The sequence below is a fragment of the Pristis pectinata genome, chromosome 3 (assembly GCF_009764475.1).
Source record: "Pristis pectinata isolate sPriPec2 chromosome 3, sPriPec2.1.pri, whole genome shotgun sequence".
Classification (NCBI taxonomy): Eukaryota; Metazoa; Chordata; class Chondrichthyes; order Rhinopristiformes; family Pristidae; genus Pristis; species Pristis pectinata.
In genome coordinates, this window is record NC_067407.1 from 106,842,362 (window position 1) to 106,858,994 (window position 16,633).

The window sequence follows — 16,633 nt, forward strand, 5'->3', positions numbered from 1 at the left end:
TTTTATTCTTTCCGAGGGCATCAAAACATTTTGGCTTCCTCAATCATTGTCCTCTTCCCATTAAATCCTGTTGGTTCAGACTGTATCATGTCAGCCAGCTCAGTACTTTATCCAGGTCAGACGGCTGATCTGCTTAGTATTACTGCATGTGTCCTCTATTCTTGATCAATATTTAATGTTTCATCCTCAAACAGTTCAATGGCATGTTTCAGATTGTTATGTTTACATCAATGGTCAGGTTGGTTGTAGAAAAAAGAATTTAAAAGGGGTCAAGTTTGGATTGGCCATGATCACATCAAGTTTGGGATGGGATTTGCTTTTGTGATCGGGTAACCCTCTGATTTCCGGATTGGTACTTTTAGATTAACTTTCAGTTTTGCTGTAGTTAAAGCACTAAAATTACACCAAATGGAATGTGAGAAGGGTTTTTGTAAACTTTTTTCCAGGTATGTGAGTGCATTCTTTAATACTGAAAAATGCTAGAAATATTCAATGGGACAGGCAGTATCTATATGGATAAAAACACCACTAAATGTTAAATAAAACCCAGTTTTTAACATTTACAAGGTAGGGAAAGGTTGGGTTTTAAAATAAGGCCTGATCTGAAAAGGAATGGAAGGTGAAAGGGTTAGATGACAATGTAGGTAAATAGTGAAAGCAAATAGAGGCGTGTGGTAGTAGAACAAGAAACAGACAGTTTTTCTGGAGGTGCTAATGGGAAAACTTAAGCTCTCCTTTGGGACTGCATATGATTTAAATAGGAAAAAATATTAGAAGCAGTTGCTGTTGAGCAAGTAAATAGACTCTGTTGCATTCATCCTCAAAGGGTTCCTAATTAGTTTACACTTTCAAAGTAGCTCCTTCTGGGAACTTCATACACTTTGTCCCAATGTTTTCTTATTTACTAAGTATTTCCAGCAATTGTCCTCAATTGACATTATTTTATGGTGCTGAACTATTTGTTTTTGTTCACCCAACAGGTAGTTTGCCACATGATGTGGCTAATGGAATATATTTTTAAGTTTACAAACTTCGGTATTGTTTCTCTCATCCATGGGGACTTCTTCATTAAGCAGGTGAGGGAAATATTTGTCTTGCTAATTAGTTGCATAAATGTTTGTGTGGTTATTCCAAGTAAAACAAAAAGCCTTTGCTTACTGTGGAACATATTGCTTATGCAGTTACCAAAACTATGCTGGAGTTTATATATAAGAGAGTTATAAAGCAGGGTATATCATTAAATGTTGGTAAATACACTCTTGAACCAAATAGACTTAAACTTAACCTTAAATTAAAATTGAAGTGAATGTGGTGGTACTATTAAACTCAAGTTCTATCCACAGCAAGGACTGAAACCTGTTACCCAACCCACGTCCAAGGGGACCTGACTTATTTGTTGGATTGGATATTAACCAGTTTAAGTGCTCGTGCTCAGATTGGCTATGGTTATATCAGATTTCATGTTGCCATCAAAATATCTATTCCATCTGACCTGCTGAGTATTTGCAGCATTTCTAGTGGGTTTAATTATGTTATTTCATCTTCTACATTAACATTTTTTTTGAACTAAAATAACAAGATGGATGACTAGATATGGAAGTGTGTTTACTTCACTAATTGGCTACCACACCATTTTACACAGACACAAGAAACTGCAGATGCCGCAATCTGGATCAAATAAACAAGCTGTTGGAGGAAGTCGGCAGGCCAGGCAGCATCTGGGGAGGGAAATGGACAGTTGATGTTTCAGGTCGAGACCTTCATCTGGATTGTCCAGTCCAGTTGAAGGGTCTCGACTCGAGACGTCGACTATCCATTTCCTTCCACAGCTGCTACCTGATCCACTGAGTTCCTCCAGTAGTTCTTTATTTTTCCACACCATTTTGCATTTCTGTAGTAGCTTTCATAAACATAGTTTGTCCTAGAGCACTTGCAGCTGATCAGCTATTTTTGAAATATAGCAAAGGATGTTGTATATGGAAAACAATCAATTTATGCACAGCAAACTCTCTCAAACAGCAATGAGACCGTGACCAAGTAATTATATTTCTTTATGTTGATTGAGCCAGCCTGTGTTTTGGCTGGAGGTACAAGTCATAATTCTGATTCTCTAAGATGTGCTACATGGTTTTCTTCCAATGTTAACAATCGAGCAGGTAAAGCTTTCATTTAATGCTTCATCTGAAAGAGTCACTTCATTAGTGCACATCTGCACTATCAGCCTAGATTTTTGAGCTGCAGCCTTTGTATCAGACTTGAACCCACAATTTTATGACTTGGAGCAAAAACGTTTGCAGGTAATCCACTTTATCAACCAACTTAATGCATTTTTTTGAAAAGAGATGGTTCTCAAGCTCATTGTATTTGGTAATGCTAGTTTGGTGCTTGGTCACTAGATGGATTTGCAAATGTCAATCATCTAGGAAGTGAACTAACGTGGGATTAAAGGATTTTTGTGGAGGCTGAGGTCAGAGGGTTAAGTGGGTGGTTTTGCTGGAATTAAGGCTTTAGTTTTCATTAGCTAGGGATGCTTCTTTTGGTGGTGGAATTGCAAATTAGAACTGGAATGGTTTTTAAAAAATGTAATAAAAATGAAAATTATTTTACACGTTACTTGCATTGAATCAAATTATAAATGGAATTGACTGAAAATGTGTCAATTATCAGACTTTTTTCTCATCCCAACATGTTCATTGTAATATAGTTAGTAAATGAGGATGTACTTTGAAGATTTATGCCATTCCTCCTGGTCAAAGCTGGGAGCATATTCAAGAGATGATAGGATTCATTTTTATTTTGAGAACAATGGTTTTCCAAAGGGAATTAATTACCACACCAGACCAGGGCCTTTCATTCAGAAGATGAAGCACACTGCAGACTAGTGAGTTTGGTCACTTTCAGGAGTATTAGCTGGAGGAAGTGTAGTGGAAGTTCAGTGTTCTGGATGAATGCTGGAGAGATGACTTTTAAGTGCCAGATAAAAATAAAGGCAAGTGTCGAAATGAAAATAATTTAAATATATTGGGTAAACTTGTTAAAAGTGATTATTATTTAAATAGACTATGACCATTAAAGATAAATTTCAAGAGTACCAATTAATAGCAACAGTCTCACTAGAGGAATTGAACAAAGAGCAACCATTTTGATTTGTGTAAATTGTTCCTTTAAAATTCTATTAATTCAAATGTCTTTTGTGAATCTATGTATGCTTGTGATAAGATCATGTATAAAGATTTGCTTTGTAATCTGAAGCTAATATAGAAGCAGATTATTAAAACAGTGGTAAAAATATGATTATGCATTTAAGTCCTCAAGGAATACTTTTAATTTCCCCTTTTTTTTTAAACAATACTGAAGACAGTGATTCTTTATCCATGTATTTTACAACCATATTCACCCTTGCATTCATGAACTGAATTTTAGCAATATGAACCAGAATAGCCAGGTTACATACATATATACATATATATGTATATATATTCTGTGTGTTGGTAAGTGATGCTGTCAGATATTCAGCGATTAGGGTTCATTGTGAAGATGATACAGGATTTCGTGAAGGTGGATTTGCATCAGTAAGATGTAGTTGTTTTTCTTCATGTTGGTGAAAATATAATTTTGTTGGTGCTGTACTTGTATTTGGTTTTACCTGATGGAATGATTGTAGTTGCACTCACAAATATAGAGAAAATATTCTAACCTAATTTTAATCTGAAAATTAAGTGATATGAATGTACTTTTTGCAAGACCTTCTTATCACAATTTATAACTTCACATATCTTGTAACTTAGGGTTGAAATCTTAAAATCAGGCCTGTGCCAGTCAAGAGTGGAATCAGATGACACTTTGTCCATACACAAGATTGTGGAAATCTGGAATTTTGTCAAAATACAATGATTGCAGGAGTCATTCAAAATTTTCAAGACTGAGATTGAGTGACTGACAAGATTTTTGTTGGTTATGTGGTGAAGAGTTGGTTAAAAGCACTGAAGTACGGATCAATTAGCATTGGGATAGAATGGTGAATGACAGGCAAAATGCTCTTTTCCTTTGTCAAGATTCATTCATTTGGCAAGCGGTCCCTGTCCATTTCCCGTGATCTTGACCTAAGTGAATGATTGTTTTCCTTCCTTTCCTCCAACTTGTGTCCTCCTGATGACTGATGGTCTCTGGTATGAATGATACCTGATTAAATTCATTAGTACTTAAAGTTGTAACTTCCTGATCAGAGCTGCAATTTCCTTGTAGACACTGGATGAATCATTCACTGTAAGTGATACAATTTGTTATTATTTCTGTTCGTAGACTTTGGCAAGCTTATAGAAGTAAAATATTGTAATCGGGTTCCATCCAATGTGCATCAAGAATGCAGTTGTTGATCTACCCAGTTGTTTTGACCCAGGCAATCTGACCCAAGCATGTCTGTGTTTGATCGTTTTGGTTGGATGTGTAGTCTACTAAAATATTTCAGTTCTGTTTTGGATCAGTCAGCGTCTATTCAAGTCAGGATCCTTTGCTTAGTATTACTCCACGTGTCCTTGGCTTGATCAATAGCAAAGTATGTGCAAGTCGTATTTTTCTGCTTGTCTCCAAATACCTTTGTGTCAGAATGGAAAAAAAAATTGTAAGTGCTTGGGTCATGTTTCAATTTTATCCTTGAGCAGACCTCTACAAGAGTTATCTCATCTCCTGATTTATTGCTCAGCTCGTGGCACACTCCTGAGTAAAAGTTCAAGTTTCAGTGCAGAAACTAGAGTATAAAAACATAGGCTGACACTTTGGTGCTGGACCAGGGAAGTGTTGCCTCTTGTTGCTGTTTTCTTTTGCATAAGACCCCTGCCACTGTTTTGAGGATGAGTAGGGAGTTGTGCCAAGAAAAAAGAAAGGGAGCATTGTTTTAAAAAGGTGGAAGAGAAATTTGAGAATGATATTGGGGAGTTCTTGATTTTAATGTTGTAAATACAGATTGCAACTTTGTGTTTGGGATGAAATTATTGGAATTATTGATGACATCTGAGTAACACAGAACATTGAGGTTTACTTTGGAAGCTGATCCAAATAGCCTCATCATCCATATCTGTATTATGATATTGCCAGTTTGTATACTTTGCTGGTATTATGCCAATTTGAATCTTTTTTTTTAATATTCATTGAATTTCACCTATAAACTAAATTGTTTCCACTGCTGCAATTTCCAGGGTAAAGCTCACCGTGACAAGCAACTGATTCTCCTTCGGCAGCACTTAGAAAAGTACTACAGGAGCCGAGGTCGGAAGTGGATTGTATTGTTTCCTGAAGGAGGTTTCCTGAGAAAGAGGCGAGAAACAAGCCAATTATTTGCTAAGAAGAACAACTTGCCATTTCTAAAACATGTAACTCTGCCCCGACAGGGAGCTACTGAAGTGATCTTGCAAACCCTGTGTGCACAGCATGAAAATGGAGCAATTGGTGATGCTAATGGTGCAGGTAAGTGTCAAACTGAAGATGGCAATAGTTATTTGATAGAGGAAGTCTGTCCATAGCTGAGTTACAGGGCATAATTTTCAGATATTTCAAATAAGGTGTATTTACAAATTGTTTTAAGAATGTGGGCATTAATGCTTCAGATGTTAAAGGCCCTTTTCAGAGTAGATTTAGTTCCTGTTGGATATCAAGGAATATCTTCCTTTAAATTCGTTGAGTGGATTTTTTTTTGTCTGGATGTGCTTCAGTGAGGAGGAGGAGAAAATAGAATTAATGACCCAACAACTTTGCACAGGATAACTTAACCAGAAGTGCTGGGGGTAATTTTAATCCCCCCCAAAATGAGGTTGGGTGAGATGATAAAATTGCAAAAATGAAAAAAACTGGCTGCATTTTAAGAGATGGAGAAGGGGGCAGGGGTTGGCTGTTTACAAATCCCTAAAGAAAGGGTACAAGTCTCTGCAAACCCTTTTCAGCTAACCAGACATAAGTAATTTCTATAATTTTCCCAGGCCCCACTGGGGAGGGAAGGTGGGGGGGGTGAGGCTGGAGTTTGGACACTTACAAGGGAAAGATTTTTACAGAACTGTTTTGTGGCACAGGTATGTTTTGCATTTGGATTCCGAAGTTTACCTCTTTCCCCTGACCCTGGTGCTGGGGCATCTCGGTGTCCCCAGGTTCCCACTAGCACTTGCAGGAGTCTCAACTGCAACTACTTCAGACAGTTGTCTCTCACTTTCCAAGAAGCGAAGCTTGGTATCTGGTGGGGATTCAGTTGCTCTCTGTGTATTAAAATCTCCACAGCATATCAGGATAGGTTTCCAAACTGACTCTTTGCTTCCCCTCGGCCATCAATAATGGTGTCGCTGTGCCTTTGGTAGTACTTCTTGGTTATAAAGTTTGCAGAGTGGTGGAGAGATAAGAATGGAGGAGAGGTGATATTCTAAGTTGAATACAGTGCTTGTTTTAAAAATAAAAGAGAGATCACCAAGTCCTAACAGTTGAACTTAATTGAGAAATGCTAAGACAGTTACAGCTTTGTGGAGAACGAAAGGTATGGAATATTGCAACTTGCATTCACTGCAATGATTTCAAGTAGAAATACTGTTTGCTGAGTGACTTCAAGCAGTTTCAACTGTATTCAGGAGGAAACTGAAGCCATTTCTTAAAATTATGAAATAGTTGGTGCACACGCAACAACATATTCGTTGCACTTTTGTATGAACTTGAGCTAAACTCTGATTTAGGATTAGAATGGGTAACTGTAAGGATTCTGAGAGAAATGGGTGTCAGATTATGGAAAAATTTGCCACAAAGGAACCAAAGCAGAGGCAATGATTACATTTAGGATAAACAGGTCAATGACTACAAATAAAGGATGCAGTAATAACACAACAAAGAATCAGAATCAGGTTTATTATCACTGACATATGTCGTGAAATTTGTTGTTTTGTGGTAGCAGTACAGTGCAAGACAAAGACCTAAAAATTACTGAGTTACAAAAATAAATAAATAGTGCAAAAGAGAAATAACAAGCTAGTGTTCATGGATTCATGGACTGTTCTGAAATCTGCTGATGGAGGGGAAGAAGCTGTTCCTGAAACGTTGAGTGTGGGTCTTCAGGCTCCTGTACCTGCTGATGGTAGTAACGTGAAGAGAGCATGTCCTGGGTGGTGAGGGTCCTTAATGATGGATGTCACCTTCTTGAGGTACAGTCTCTTGAAGACATCCTCGATGGCGGGAGGGTTGTGCCTGTGATGGAGCTGGTTGAGTCCACAATCCTCTGCAGCCTCTTTTGATCCTGCGCATTGGAGCCTCCATACCAGGTGGTGATGCAACCAGTCAGAATGTTCTCCAGTGAAGGAATTTGCAAGATTCTTCGGTGACGTACCAAATCTCCTCAAACTCATAAAGTAGACCCACTGGGATGCCGCCTTCGTGATTGCATTAATGTGTTGGGCCCAAGATAGATCCTCTGAGAAGTTGACGCCCAGAAACTTGAAGCTGCTCCACCGCTGAGCACTCAATGGGGACTGCTGTGTATTCTCACGACTTCTCCTTCCTCAAGTCCACAATCAATTCATTGGTCTTACTGACGTTGAGTGCAAAGTTGTTTTTGCGACACCGCTCAACCAGCCGAGATCTATCTCACTCCTGTACGCCGCCTCATTGCCATCTGAGATTCTGCCAACAACAGTGGTGTCATTGGCAAATTTATAGATGGCGTTTGAGCTGTGATTCTCTAAAGGCATGTAAATATTAGGCAAGCCAAAACAAAAGAGGAAAAAAACTTGCTGTTGAAAAGGGAAAATTGTTCTTTAAGTCAAGTAGTGTTTGCTTTGACATGTGCAGATGTTAAAGAAGCCAGTGATTTTGACTTACATTAAACAGGTTTGAATAATCTGAATAAAAAGCTTTACTGAATCACAGCATTACAACCACAAAAGAAGACTGGCCTGAAGCTGCTGGTGCTCAGCAAGTTTGTAAGAGAGCATACTTTGATCAAAGCCACAATGTCAACACTAACAGGACATTGTGAGAAAGTGTCGAGATATCAGTCAGTGTACATATTTGGCCAAAAGCTACAGCCGAGCTGTGGCATAAACATAGTATTTCAAAAGTGTTGCTAACATAGCTTTGTCCATTCCTTTTCCTATGGATGTGTGACTCAGTGTGTCATTTGGACTCATTTTCAAAGAGCCAGGAAAGTAAATTAAATGATGCACCAAATTCTCCTCCTCTCTTTCTCTTCCCCTCCCCACCCCCCCCCCCCCCCCCCCCCCAACATTTGTCTATCTTGGGTCTGACAGTTGCTGGAAACTCTGTTTCATAACCTCAGTGCTTATCTTGTGTTTACATGAACAAAGCTGGTTATGAAATTCAACTTAGGTGTAGCTTACCTCATGTTTACATGGGTGTCAGATAATCCAGAATAAAGTTTTACTTGTATAAGCTGTATTTCCACATATTCTGAAACTAGCCACAAGTGCACCTGTTTTGTCTTGCTATTTTGATTCCAGGGAGCAGTCATCTATTTTCTTTCTTTACTGTGAACAGAAGAATTGAACATTAACAATGAAAACTTGGTTAAATAATAAAACTTTTTTTTATTGGAAACCATTTTTTAACTTGGGTTTATGTCCCCAACACTCAATTAGCAGATTCAGAGATGCTTTGTTACTAACATCCTTGTTTAGTGTTTGCTCCTGGAATGTGTCTTCAGTTCCTGTTTTCACATCCCTTTGTCTTATAATTACATCTTATAGCCATACAACATGGAGAGGTTTAATCTTGCCAGTTTTGCTCCTATGCTGAGTTTTTGGCATTGGTTCTATATTCTGGCTATTGATATGCCGAAAGAGTAGTTTATGTCGTGCAATATTGAAGAAATTCTTGAGTGATCTCACATTAAAGAAAGGTATTGATGTTGGGAGATAACTAATTTGCACTTTGTCATAGTCTTCAAGTGTGTCTGCATGGAGATTTGTGTTGCTCTCTCTGATTTCACAACAAAGTAGATTTGATGTTTGGACCTGCGTTTGCTTGCTCCTTTGTTTGCTTGCATTCATACGGAAGTGGTCCCTAATAATCAAAGCTCAAACATGAGTTAATAAGCAGCAGGTAATATTCGTCCTACAAGAGTACCAGACAATGACCATTTCCAACAAGAGTGTCTACCAACTGACCATCAACATTTAGTTACACTACCATTGCCAAATTTCCCAACATCAGCATCATGGGGGTCACCATTGATCAGAAATTCAACTGGACCAGCCGCGTCAATATCATAGCTACTAGGGCAGGTCAGAGGCTGGGAATCCTACAGGGAGTGACTTGCCTCCAGACACTCCACGGCCTTTCTACCATCTACAGTGGCATGCAAAAGTTTGGGCACCCCGGTCAAAATTTCTGTTACTGTGAATAGTTAAGTTAGTAGAAGATGAACTGATCTCCAAAAGTCGTAAAGTTAAAGATGAAGCATTCCTTTCAACATTTTAAGCAAGATTAGTGTATTATTTTTGTTTTGTACAATTTTAGAGTGAAAAAAGGAAAGGAGCACCATGCAAAAGTTTGGGCATCCCAAGAGATTTGAGCTCTCAGATAACTTTTACCAAGGTCTCAGACCTTCATTAGCTTGTTAGGGCTATGACTTGTTCACAGTCATCGTTAGGAAAGGCCAGGTGATGCAAATGTCAAAGCTTTATAAATAGCCTGACTCCTCAAACCTTATCCCAACAATCAGCAGCCATGGGCTCCTCTGAGCAGCTGCCTAGCACTCTGAAAATTAAAATAAATGATGCCCACAAAGCAGGAGAAGGCTATAAGAAGATAGCAAAGCGTTTTCAGGCAGCCGTTTCCTCAGTTCGTAATGTAATTAAGAAGTGGCAGTGAACAGGAACGGTGGAGGTCACGTTGAGGTCTGGAAGACCAAGAAAACTTTCCGAGAGAACTGCTCATAGGATTGCTAGAAAGGCAAATCAAAACCCCCGTTTGACTGCAAAAGACCTTCAGGAAGATTTAGCAGACTCTGGAGTGGTGGTGCACTGTTCTACTGTGCAGCGACACCTGCACAAATATGACCTTCATGGAAGAGTCAACAGAAGAAAGCCTTTCCTGTGTCCTCACCACAAAATTCCGTGGCAGAAGTTTGCAAAGGAACATCTAAACAAGCCTGATGCATTTTGGAAACAAGTCCTGTGGACTGATGAAGTTAAAATAGAACTTTTTGACTGCAATGAGCAAAGGTATGTTTGGAGAAAAAGGGGTGCAGAATTTCATGAAAAGAACACCTCTCCAACTGTTAAGCACGGGGATGGATCGATCATGCTTTGGGCTTGTGTTGCATCCAGTGGCACAGGGAACATTTCACTGGTAGAGGGAAGAATGAATTCAATTAAATACCAGCAAATTCTGGAAGCAAACATCACACTGCCTGTAAAATGAATGAATGAATAGATAGATAGATAGATAAATAAATAAACGAATAAATAGAAAGAAGCCGAAGATGAAAAGAGGATGGCTTCTCAAACAGGATAATGATCCTAAACACACCTCAAAATCCACAATGGACTACCTCAAGAGGCACAAGCTGAAGTTTTTGCCATGGCCCTCACGGTCCCCCAACCTACACATCATCGAATATCTGTGGATAGACCTCAAAGGAGCAGTGCATGCAAGATGGCCCAAGAATCTCATAGAACTAGAAGTCTTTTGCAAGGAAGAATGGGCAAAAATCCCCCAAACAAGAACTGAAAGACTCTTAGCTGGCTACAGACAGCATTTACAAGCTGTGATACTTGCCAAAGGGGGTGCTACTAAGTACTGACCATGCAGGATGCCCAAACTTTTGCTTCGGGCCCTTTTCCTTTTTTGTTATTTTAAAACTGTAAAAGATGGAAATAAAAAAGTAATCCTGCTTAAAATATTAAAGGAATGTGTCATCTTTAACTTCATGACTTTTGGAAGTCAGGTCATCTTTTACTCACTTAACTATTCACAGTAACAGTAGTTTTGACCAGGGTGCCCAAACTTTTGCATGCCACTGTACAGGCACAGAACAGGATCATGAAGGAACACTTTTCCACTTTTGTGGATGAGTGCAACAACTGTCAAGAAACTCAGTGCATTCCAGGAAAAAGCAGCCTACTTGATTGGCCCACCATAAACTTCCCTAAACAATCATTCCCCCCACCACTGGTGCAGGGTGGCTGCACTGTGTACCAGTGACAAAATGTGCAGCAGTCTCTTGCCCAGGCTACTCCTGAAAGCACCTTCCAAACTCATGATCTCTTCCATCAAGGAGGACAAGCACACCACCCTGACTTGGAAACGTTTTGGTGGTCCTTGATTTTTGCTGTCTCAATCCTGGAACTCCCTAATCAACAGTACCAGAGGAGTACCTTCTCCAGAATGGTTGTATTGGTTCACCACCAAGGCAATAAATGCTGCTCTTGATTCTGAAAATATAATGGTGCAGTTTTATTGAGCTCAAATCCAGAGGAAAACTCAAAACTGTCTTTTGTGATGACAAATACAAGTCTAAACAACATCACCAAAATTACTTTTGTGATATGCTGTGTACAGGCAGGTGTAATATATAGTGTATACAATAAAGTAACACAGATCGGTAACATATGGTTCATTTTATAAAGTCACAGAGTAATACAGCACAGAAACAGGCCCTTCAGCCCAAATCGTCCATGCCAACCAAGGTGCCTACCCAAGCTAGTCCCATTTGGCCCATATCCCTCTAAACTTTTCCTATCCATAAACTTAGCCAAATGTCTTTTAAATGTTGTTATTGTACCCACCTCACCTACTTACTCTGGCAGCTCATTCCATATATGCACCACCCTCTGTGTGAATAAGTTTCCCCCCTTCTTCCCCCCCACCCCCCCAGGTCCCTTTTAAACCTTTATGCTCTCTAGTTTTTGATTCCCTTTCCCTGGCAAAAAGACTGTGTGCATTCACCCAATCTATGCCCTTCATGATTTTATACACTTCTCTAAGGTCACCCCTCACTCAGAATAAAGACCTAGCCTGCCCAAGCTCTCCCTATAATTCAGGCCTTCAAGTCCTGACAACATTCTTGTAAATCTTTGCACTGTTTCTAGCTTAATGACGTTTGTCCTACAACAGGGTGACTAATACTGTACACAGTACTCCCAAGTGCAGCCTCGCCAACATCTTGTACAACTGCAACATAATGTCCCAACTCTTATACTCAGTGCCCTGACTGATGAAACCCAGCATGTCCAAATGTCTTCTTCACCACCTTGTCCACCTGTGATCCACTTTCAGGGAACTATGTACTTGTACTCCTCGATCCCTCTGTTCCACAACACTCCCCAGGGGACTACCATTCGTTGTACAAGGCCTACCCTGGTTTGACTACCCAAAGTGCAACACCTTGCACTGAGCTGGATTGAATGCCATTTGCCATTCTCACCTAGATAACCCACTTGCTTTGATGATCAGGATCCCCCTGTAATTTTTGATGACCTCTTCACTATCTACGATACCACCTATTTTAGTATCATCCATTTTAAGAGGAATCTGGAGGCAATTTTCTCAAGTTAATTGCTTTGGCTTGCAATATGTTTATATGGCATATGGAGTTGAAAACTTAGCAGAACCCTGATAATATTGCTGAGTTACATGTTTGGTTAGCTTCAATGCTATCTGTTAAAGATAAACCTTACTAATGCCTGAAAGTTATCTCAAGAAATCAGTATCTGTTTTATCTTTCTGTTAATACTGACTTTGCACATTGAACATTTGCATTGCTGGGAGGTAGCTAGAGATCAGCATGGGGAAGGTTAACGAGGAGAGGCTGGTGATTGGGGTGGAGCATGCTGCAGAGAGACTGGAGGTGGGGATGGGCTGGGGAGAGGTAGGTGGGTCAAGGGATGGTTAGCTGGGAAGAGGGTGGAAATTGAGTTTTAGCAATGGTAGTTAAGGGGGAAGTTGGAGATCAGGAGGGCTGATGTAGAAATGTAGAAATCCAGAAGGCTGGTTAAGCTACAACTTGGATTGCATTTCGCATGCCTGCATCACCAGCAATAGGCAGTGAGGTACCATTGACTCACTGAGATCTATGGGGGGGGGGGGGGGGGGGGGGGTTGGTTGCAGTGGGATCCCCTCATCAATGGTGTGGGCAAGCCAGGTAAACAGCAGGCAATCTTGGGCTCCCGCAGCCATTCACATGAACTCTGATTGGAGAAGGCTTTAAAGACAGCAGTTACAATGGTGGCTGCTAGTGAATCTTCAAAAGTTCCAATCCAGCATAACCGGAATGGCCAAATAAAAGGCTTATCTCTTCATTTTTTTCCCAGAAGAAGATGCATGTCGCCCACTGCTTCTAAAAGTGCTGCTAACAAAAATTTTTATCAGCTAATATTAAAAGATTTCTAGTATTTGGCAAATGACTGAGCATCACACCATAAACTGCTCTGGGTTCTGCCCATAGATAAAATGACTTGTAGGTGATCACAAAGTGTTACAGTAAGACCATGGTGAGTGTTAGCAAGCTATGTAATTGGTATCGCAGCCAACTGTCCTCAATTGACATCTGCTTTCTTTGGAAGGAATGTGCAGGAGGCCTAAGCCAATTGCAGCACTTCACCTGTTGCAGTGACTCAGATCATATTTTAGGCATTGAATCTGAACCCACAATTTATAAAGCTTTACTAATTTTAAATGGACAACTCAGTAAAACTGAGTTTTGTCACTGTCTGGTATAGTTTGTATGGGCTTTCAAAGCCACTAAGTTAGTACTTTCTGTAGTTGGAACTTCAGAAGGAAAGTCAGCCTTTGTATGTTTTTAAAAATATGATGGTGAATAGGGCTGACATTCCTTTCTGTTTTCTATACAAACAACAAATTGCTTGATTAAGGGTGCTAAGAAAGCAAGCTAAGTATTTACTCATTCCATGTAATAGCTGCAATAATGTGAATGAAATGATTGATATGTAGTGGAAGAATAGAATTATACTTCATAACATTGATCATTATATTACCTGAACAAATTATGTGGCTATTAGTAACCACAGTATTTTTTAAAGGGAAGTTGCAATTTTTTTTCAGTGAAACCTTGTGATTTATAATTATAATTTAACCGTTTTCTTTCTTTGACAAATGAAGAGAGTATAATCGTGTGGAGGTTATGAAACTGCTCTGTTAATTCAGAGATCCAGACTAAGAATAACATTTCAAATTCTACCATGGCTTTTTGAGAGTTTGGATTCATTTTAGAAAATTCTGAAATTTTTTAAAAAAATTTATTTACAGCGTGGTAACAGGCCCTTCCAGCCCAACGAGTCCGCGCTGCCCATTTTAAACCCCCAAATTAACCTACCCGTACGTCTTTAGAATGTGGGAGGAAACCGGAGCACCCGGAGGAAGCCCACGCAGACACGGGAGAACGCACAAACTCCTTACAGACAGCGACGGGAATCGAACCCCAATCACTGGCACTGTAGTAGCATCGCACTAACTGCTACACTACGGTGCTGCCACAAGTATCAGTAAACAGAAACCATTAAAATGTTTGGATTACCATAAAATAATGTGTCTCGTGGGGCTCAAGACACACAATAACTGTATGGGGCAGAGTGGATCAAACAATAGTATTTTTCTTGTTTATCATAATTCTCAAATCCAAATGGAAGATCTCACAAGTTTTACTAATGTACTTTAAGGATAGAAACTTTCTATTCTTAACTGGTATAATATGGGGGTGTCCAGTCCCCCACAAATATGGGTTACTCTTCACTAATCTCTGCTGTATCTAAGCAAGTCGTTCATTATTGCCTAACCCTTGTTACTGCAATGGTAATATGTTCATTTTTTAAAAAATAGATTAATTTTGGTGTTCTCTGCATAAACTGTGATCTGGATAAATGACAATGGTCTTGTATTCCTTTACGAGCATTTCAATAAAGAATTTTACAACTATTATAATTTCCCAACCAAAGAAATTATATCTGTTAATTGTCCTAAATTATAGGAAAATTAGAACTCTACGTACACAACTTGGTTTTTAATGCAACCAGCTGTGATACAGATTTAACCATTTTTATTCAGAATAAAGTGTCCAGAATACATGAGCATCCCCACTATCTCAGGGATTTCATAAAGGCTTGCACAGGAGTAGAAGCATAAGTTTTCTTACATTAAGTTTTTTTTCTTATCTCTGTCCAATATAGTGGCCAAACACAAAGGTCTCCAGTGGGTCATAGACATAACCATCGCGTATCAGAAAGCAAAGCCAATAGACATCCAGACATGGATCATTGGTTACAGAGAACCAACCATCACACACGTTCACTACAGGTAGGTCCTTTTTAATTCAATTCTTTAACTCCATTCATGTAACAACTGTGGATTGATAAACCATGGGCATCTGTAATTTGGGATGACATGTTTGCTTACTAGTGTGCAAGAGGGGCCTGTTCTTCTATTCAGTGGCTTATAGAAAGCTGACCATAGCCTTTCTAAAATGGGTATAGATTTAAGACCCATTCCGATCATAAAAATTGGCAGTTGCTTTGGTCGTCTTGATCTCAGAATATTGAAAAAACACTTTTGGGAAGGGAAGTGTTGATGATACTTGCATACCTTTATTGGTATTGGCAAGTAATAGGTTTAGTTTATTTTGTAGATAATCCAAATCCTCAGATACATTAAATAAAAACCAGAAAATGCAGGTTAGATTGCATTTGTGGAGAGATCCACAGGGTTATTGTTCTTGGTCAATGATCTTGTATGAGAACTTGGCAAAGTAAGAAATGAGACATTTTTAACTTGCGGGGGAGGGGTCGTGAGAACAAAGGGAGTATGTTCAACGATCTCTCCTTTCAACTCCTTTCACTTCTGCCAAATCAATGATGTTGTTCTGCAAATGAATCCATGCTCTGCCTTTTTCTTTGTGGTATATGTGGAACAGTTCCTGTTTGAGCTACAGTCTGGCACTTCTGTCTCGATCCATCACCTTTTCTGATACATTGATGAACTGTATCACCTGCTTCCTACGAACTTGAAAGTGTAATCAGTTTTGCTGACAGTTTCTACATCTCTGACTCTTCCCTTTTTTGCCTTCTCTATCTCCATCTCAGGGGGGATAGTTTGATTAATATCCACACATTTCTGTAGCTATCTCGACAACACCTCCCATGCTGATTCCTGCAAGGACTCCGTTCCATTCTATCAGTTTCATTGGCTCCGCTGTAACTGTCCTGATGATGCTACCTTCTATGACAGTGCTTCCAAAATTTCTTGTTCTTTGTATCCCTTCGCCATAGCTGATGGCTCTCAACTACATCTGTTCTATTTCCTTCTTTTCTACTGTCACTCCTTGTTCTCTCTCCCAACAGGAATCAAGTTCCCCTTATCCCCGCCCTCTGTATCACGGGCCTCCACATTCAATGGATCATCCTCCATGATTTCTGCCACCTTCAGTGTGTTGCTGCCACTGATCACATTTCTCTCTCCTCTCTTCTTTAAGCATTCACTTTATGGCTCCCTGGTTCACTTTTACATCTTCCCAACACCCAATCCTTGTGACACCTTCTATGTAACTGCAGGAGATGGAATACCAGCACTTTTATCTTTTCCCTCCCCACCATCCAGGAACTAAAAGATCCTTCCAGGTGAAGGAATGATTCACCTGTAC

At 39.6% G+C, this 16,633-nt stretch overlaps 1 protein-coding gene across 3 annotated transcripts in view; it reads left to right on the top strand.

The window, feature by feature from the left end:
- The window catches only part of lpgat1 (lysophosphatidylglycerol acyltransferase 1), a 57,363-nt gene that overhangs the window by 18,326 nt on the left and 22,404 nt on the right, over positions 1-16,633 (top strand). For all 3 annotated transcript variants that reach the window (XM_052010895.1, XM_052010896.1, XM_052010893.1), the window contains exons 5-7: positions 981-1,076; positions 5,196-5,463; positions 15,168-15,294. In XM_052010895.1, coding sequence (XP_051866855.1) covers positions 981-1,076; positions 5,196-5,463; positions 15,168-15,294 — 491 coding nt within the window. The remainder of the gene's footprint in view (positions 1-980; positions 1,077-5,195; positions 5,464-15,167; positions 15,295-16,633) is intronic.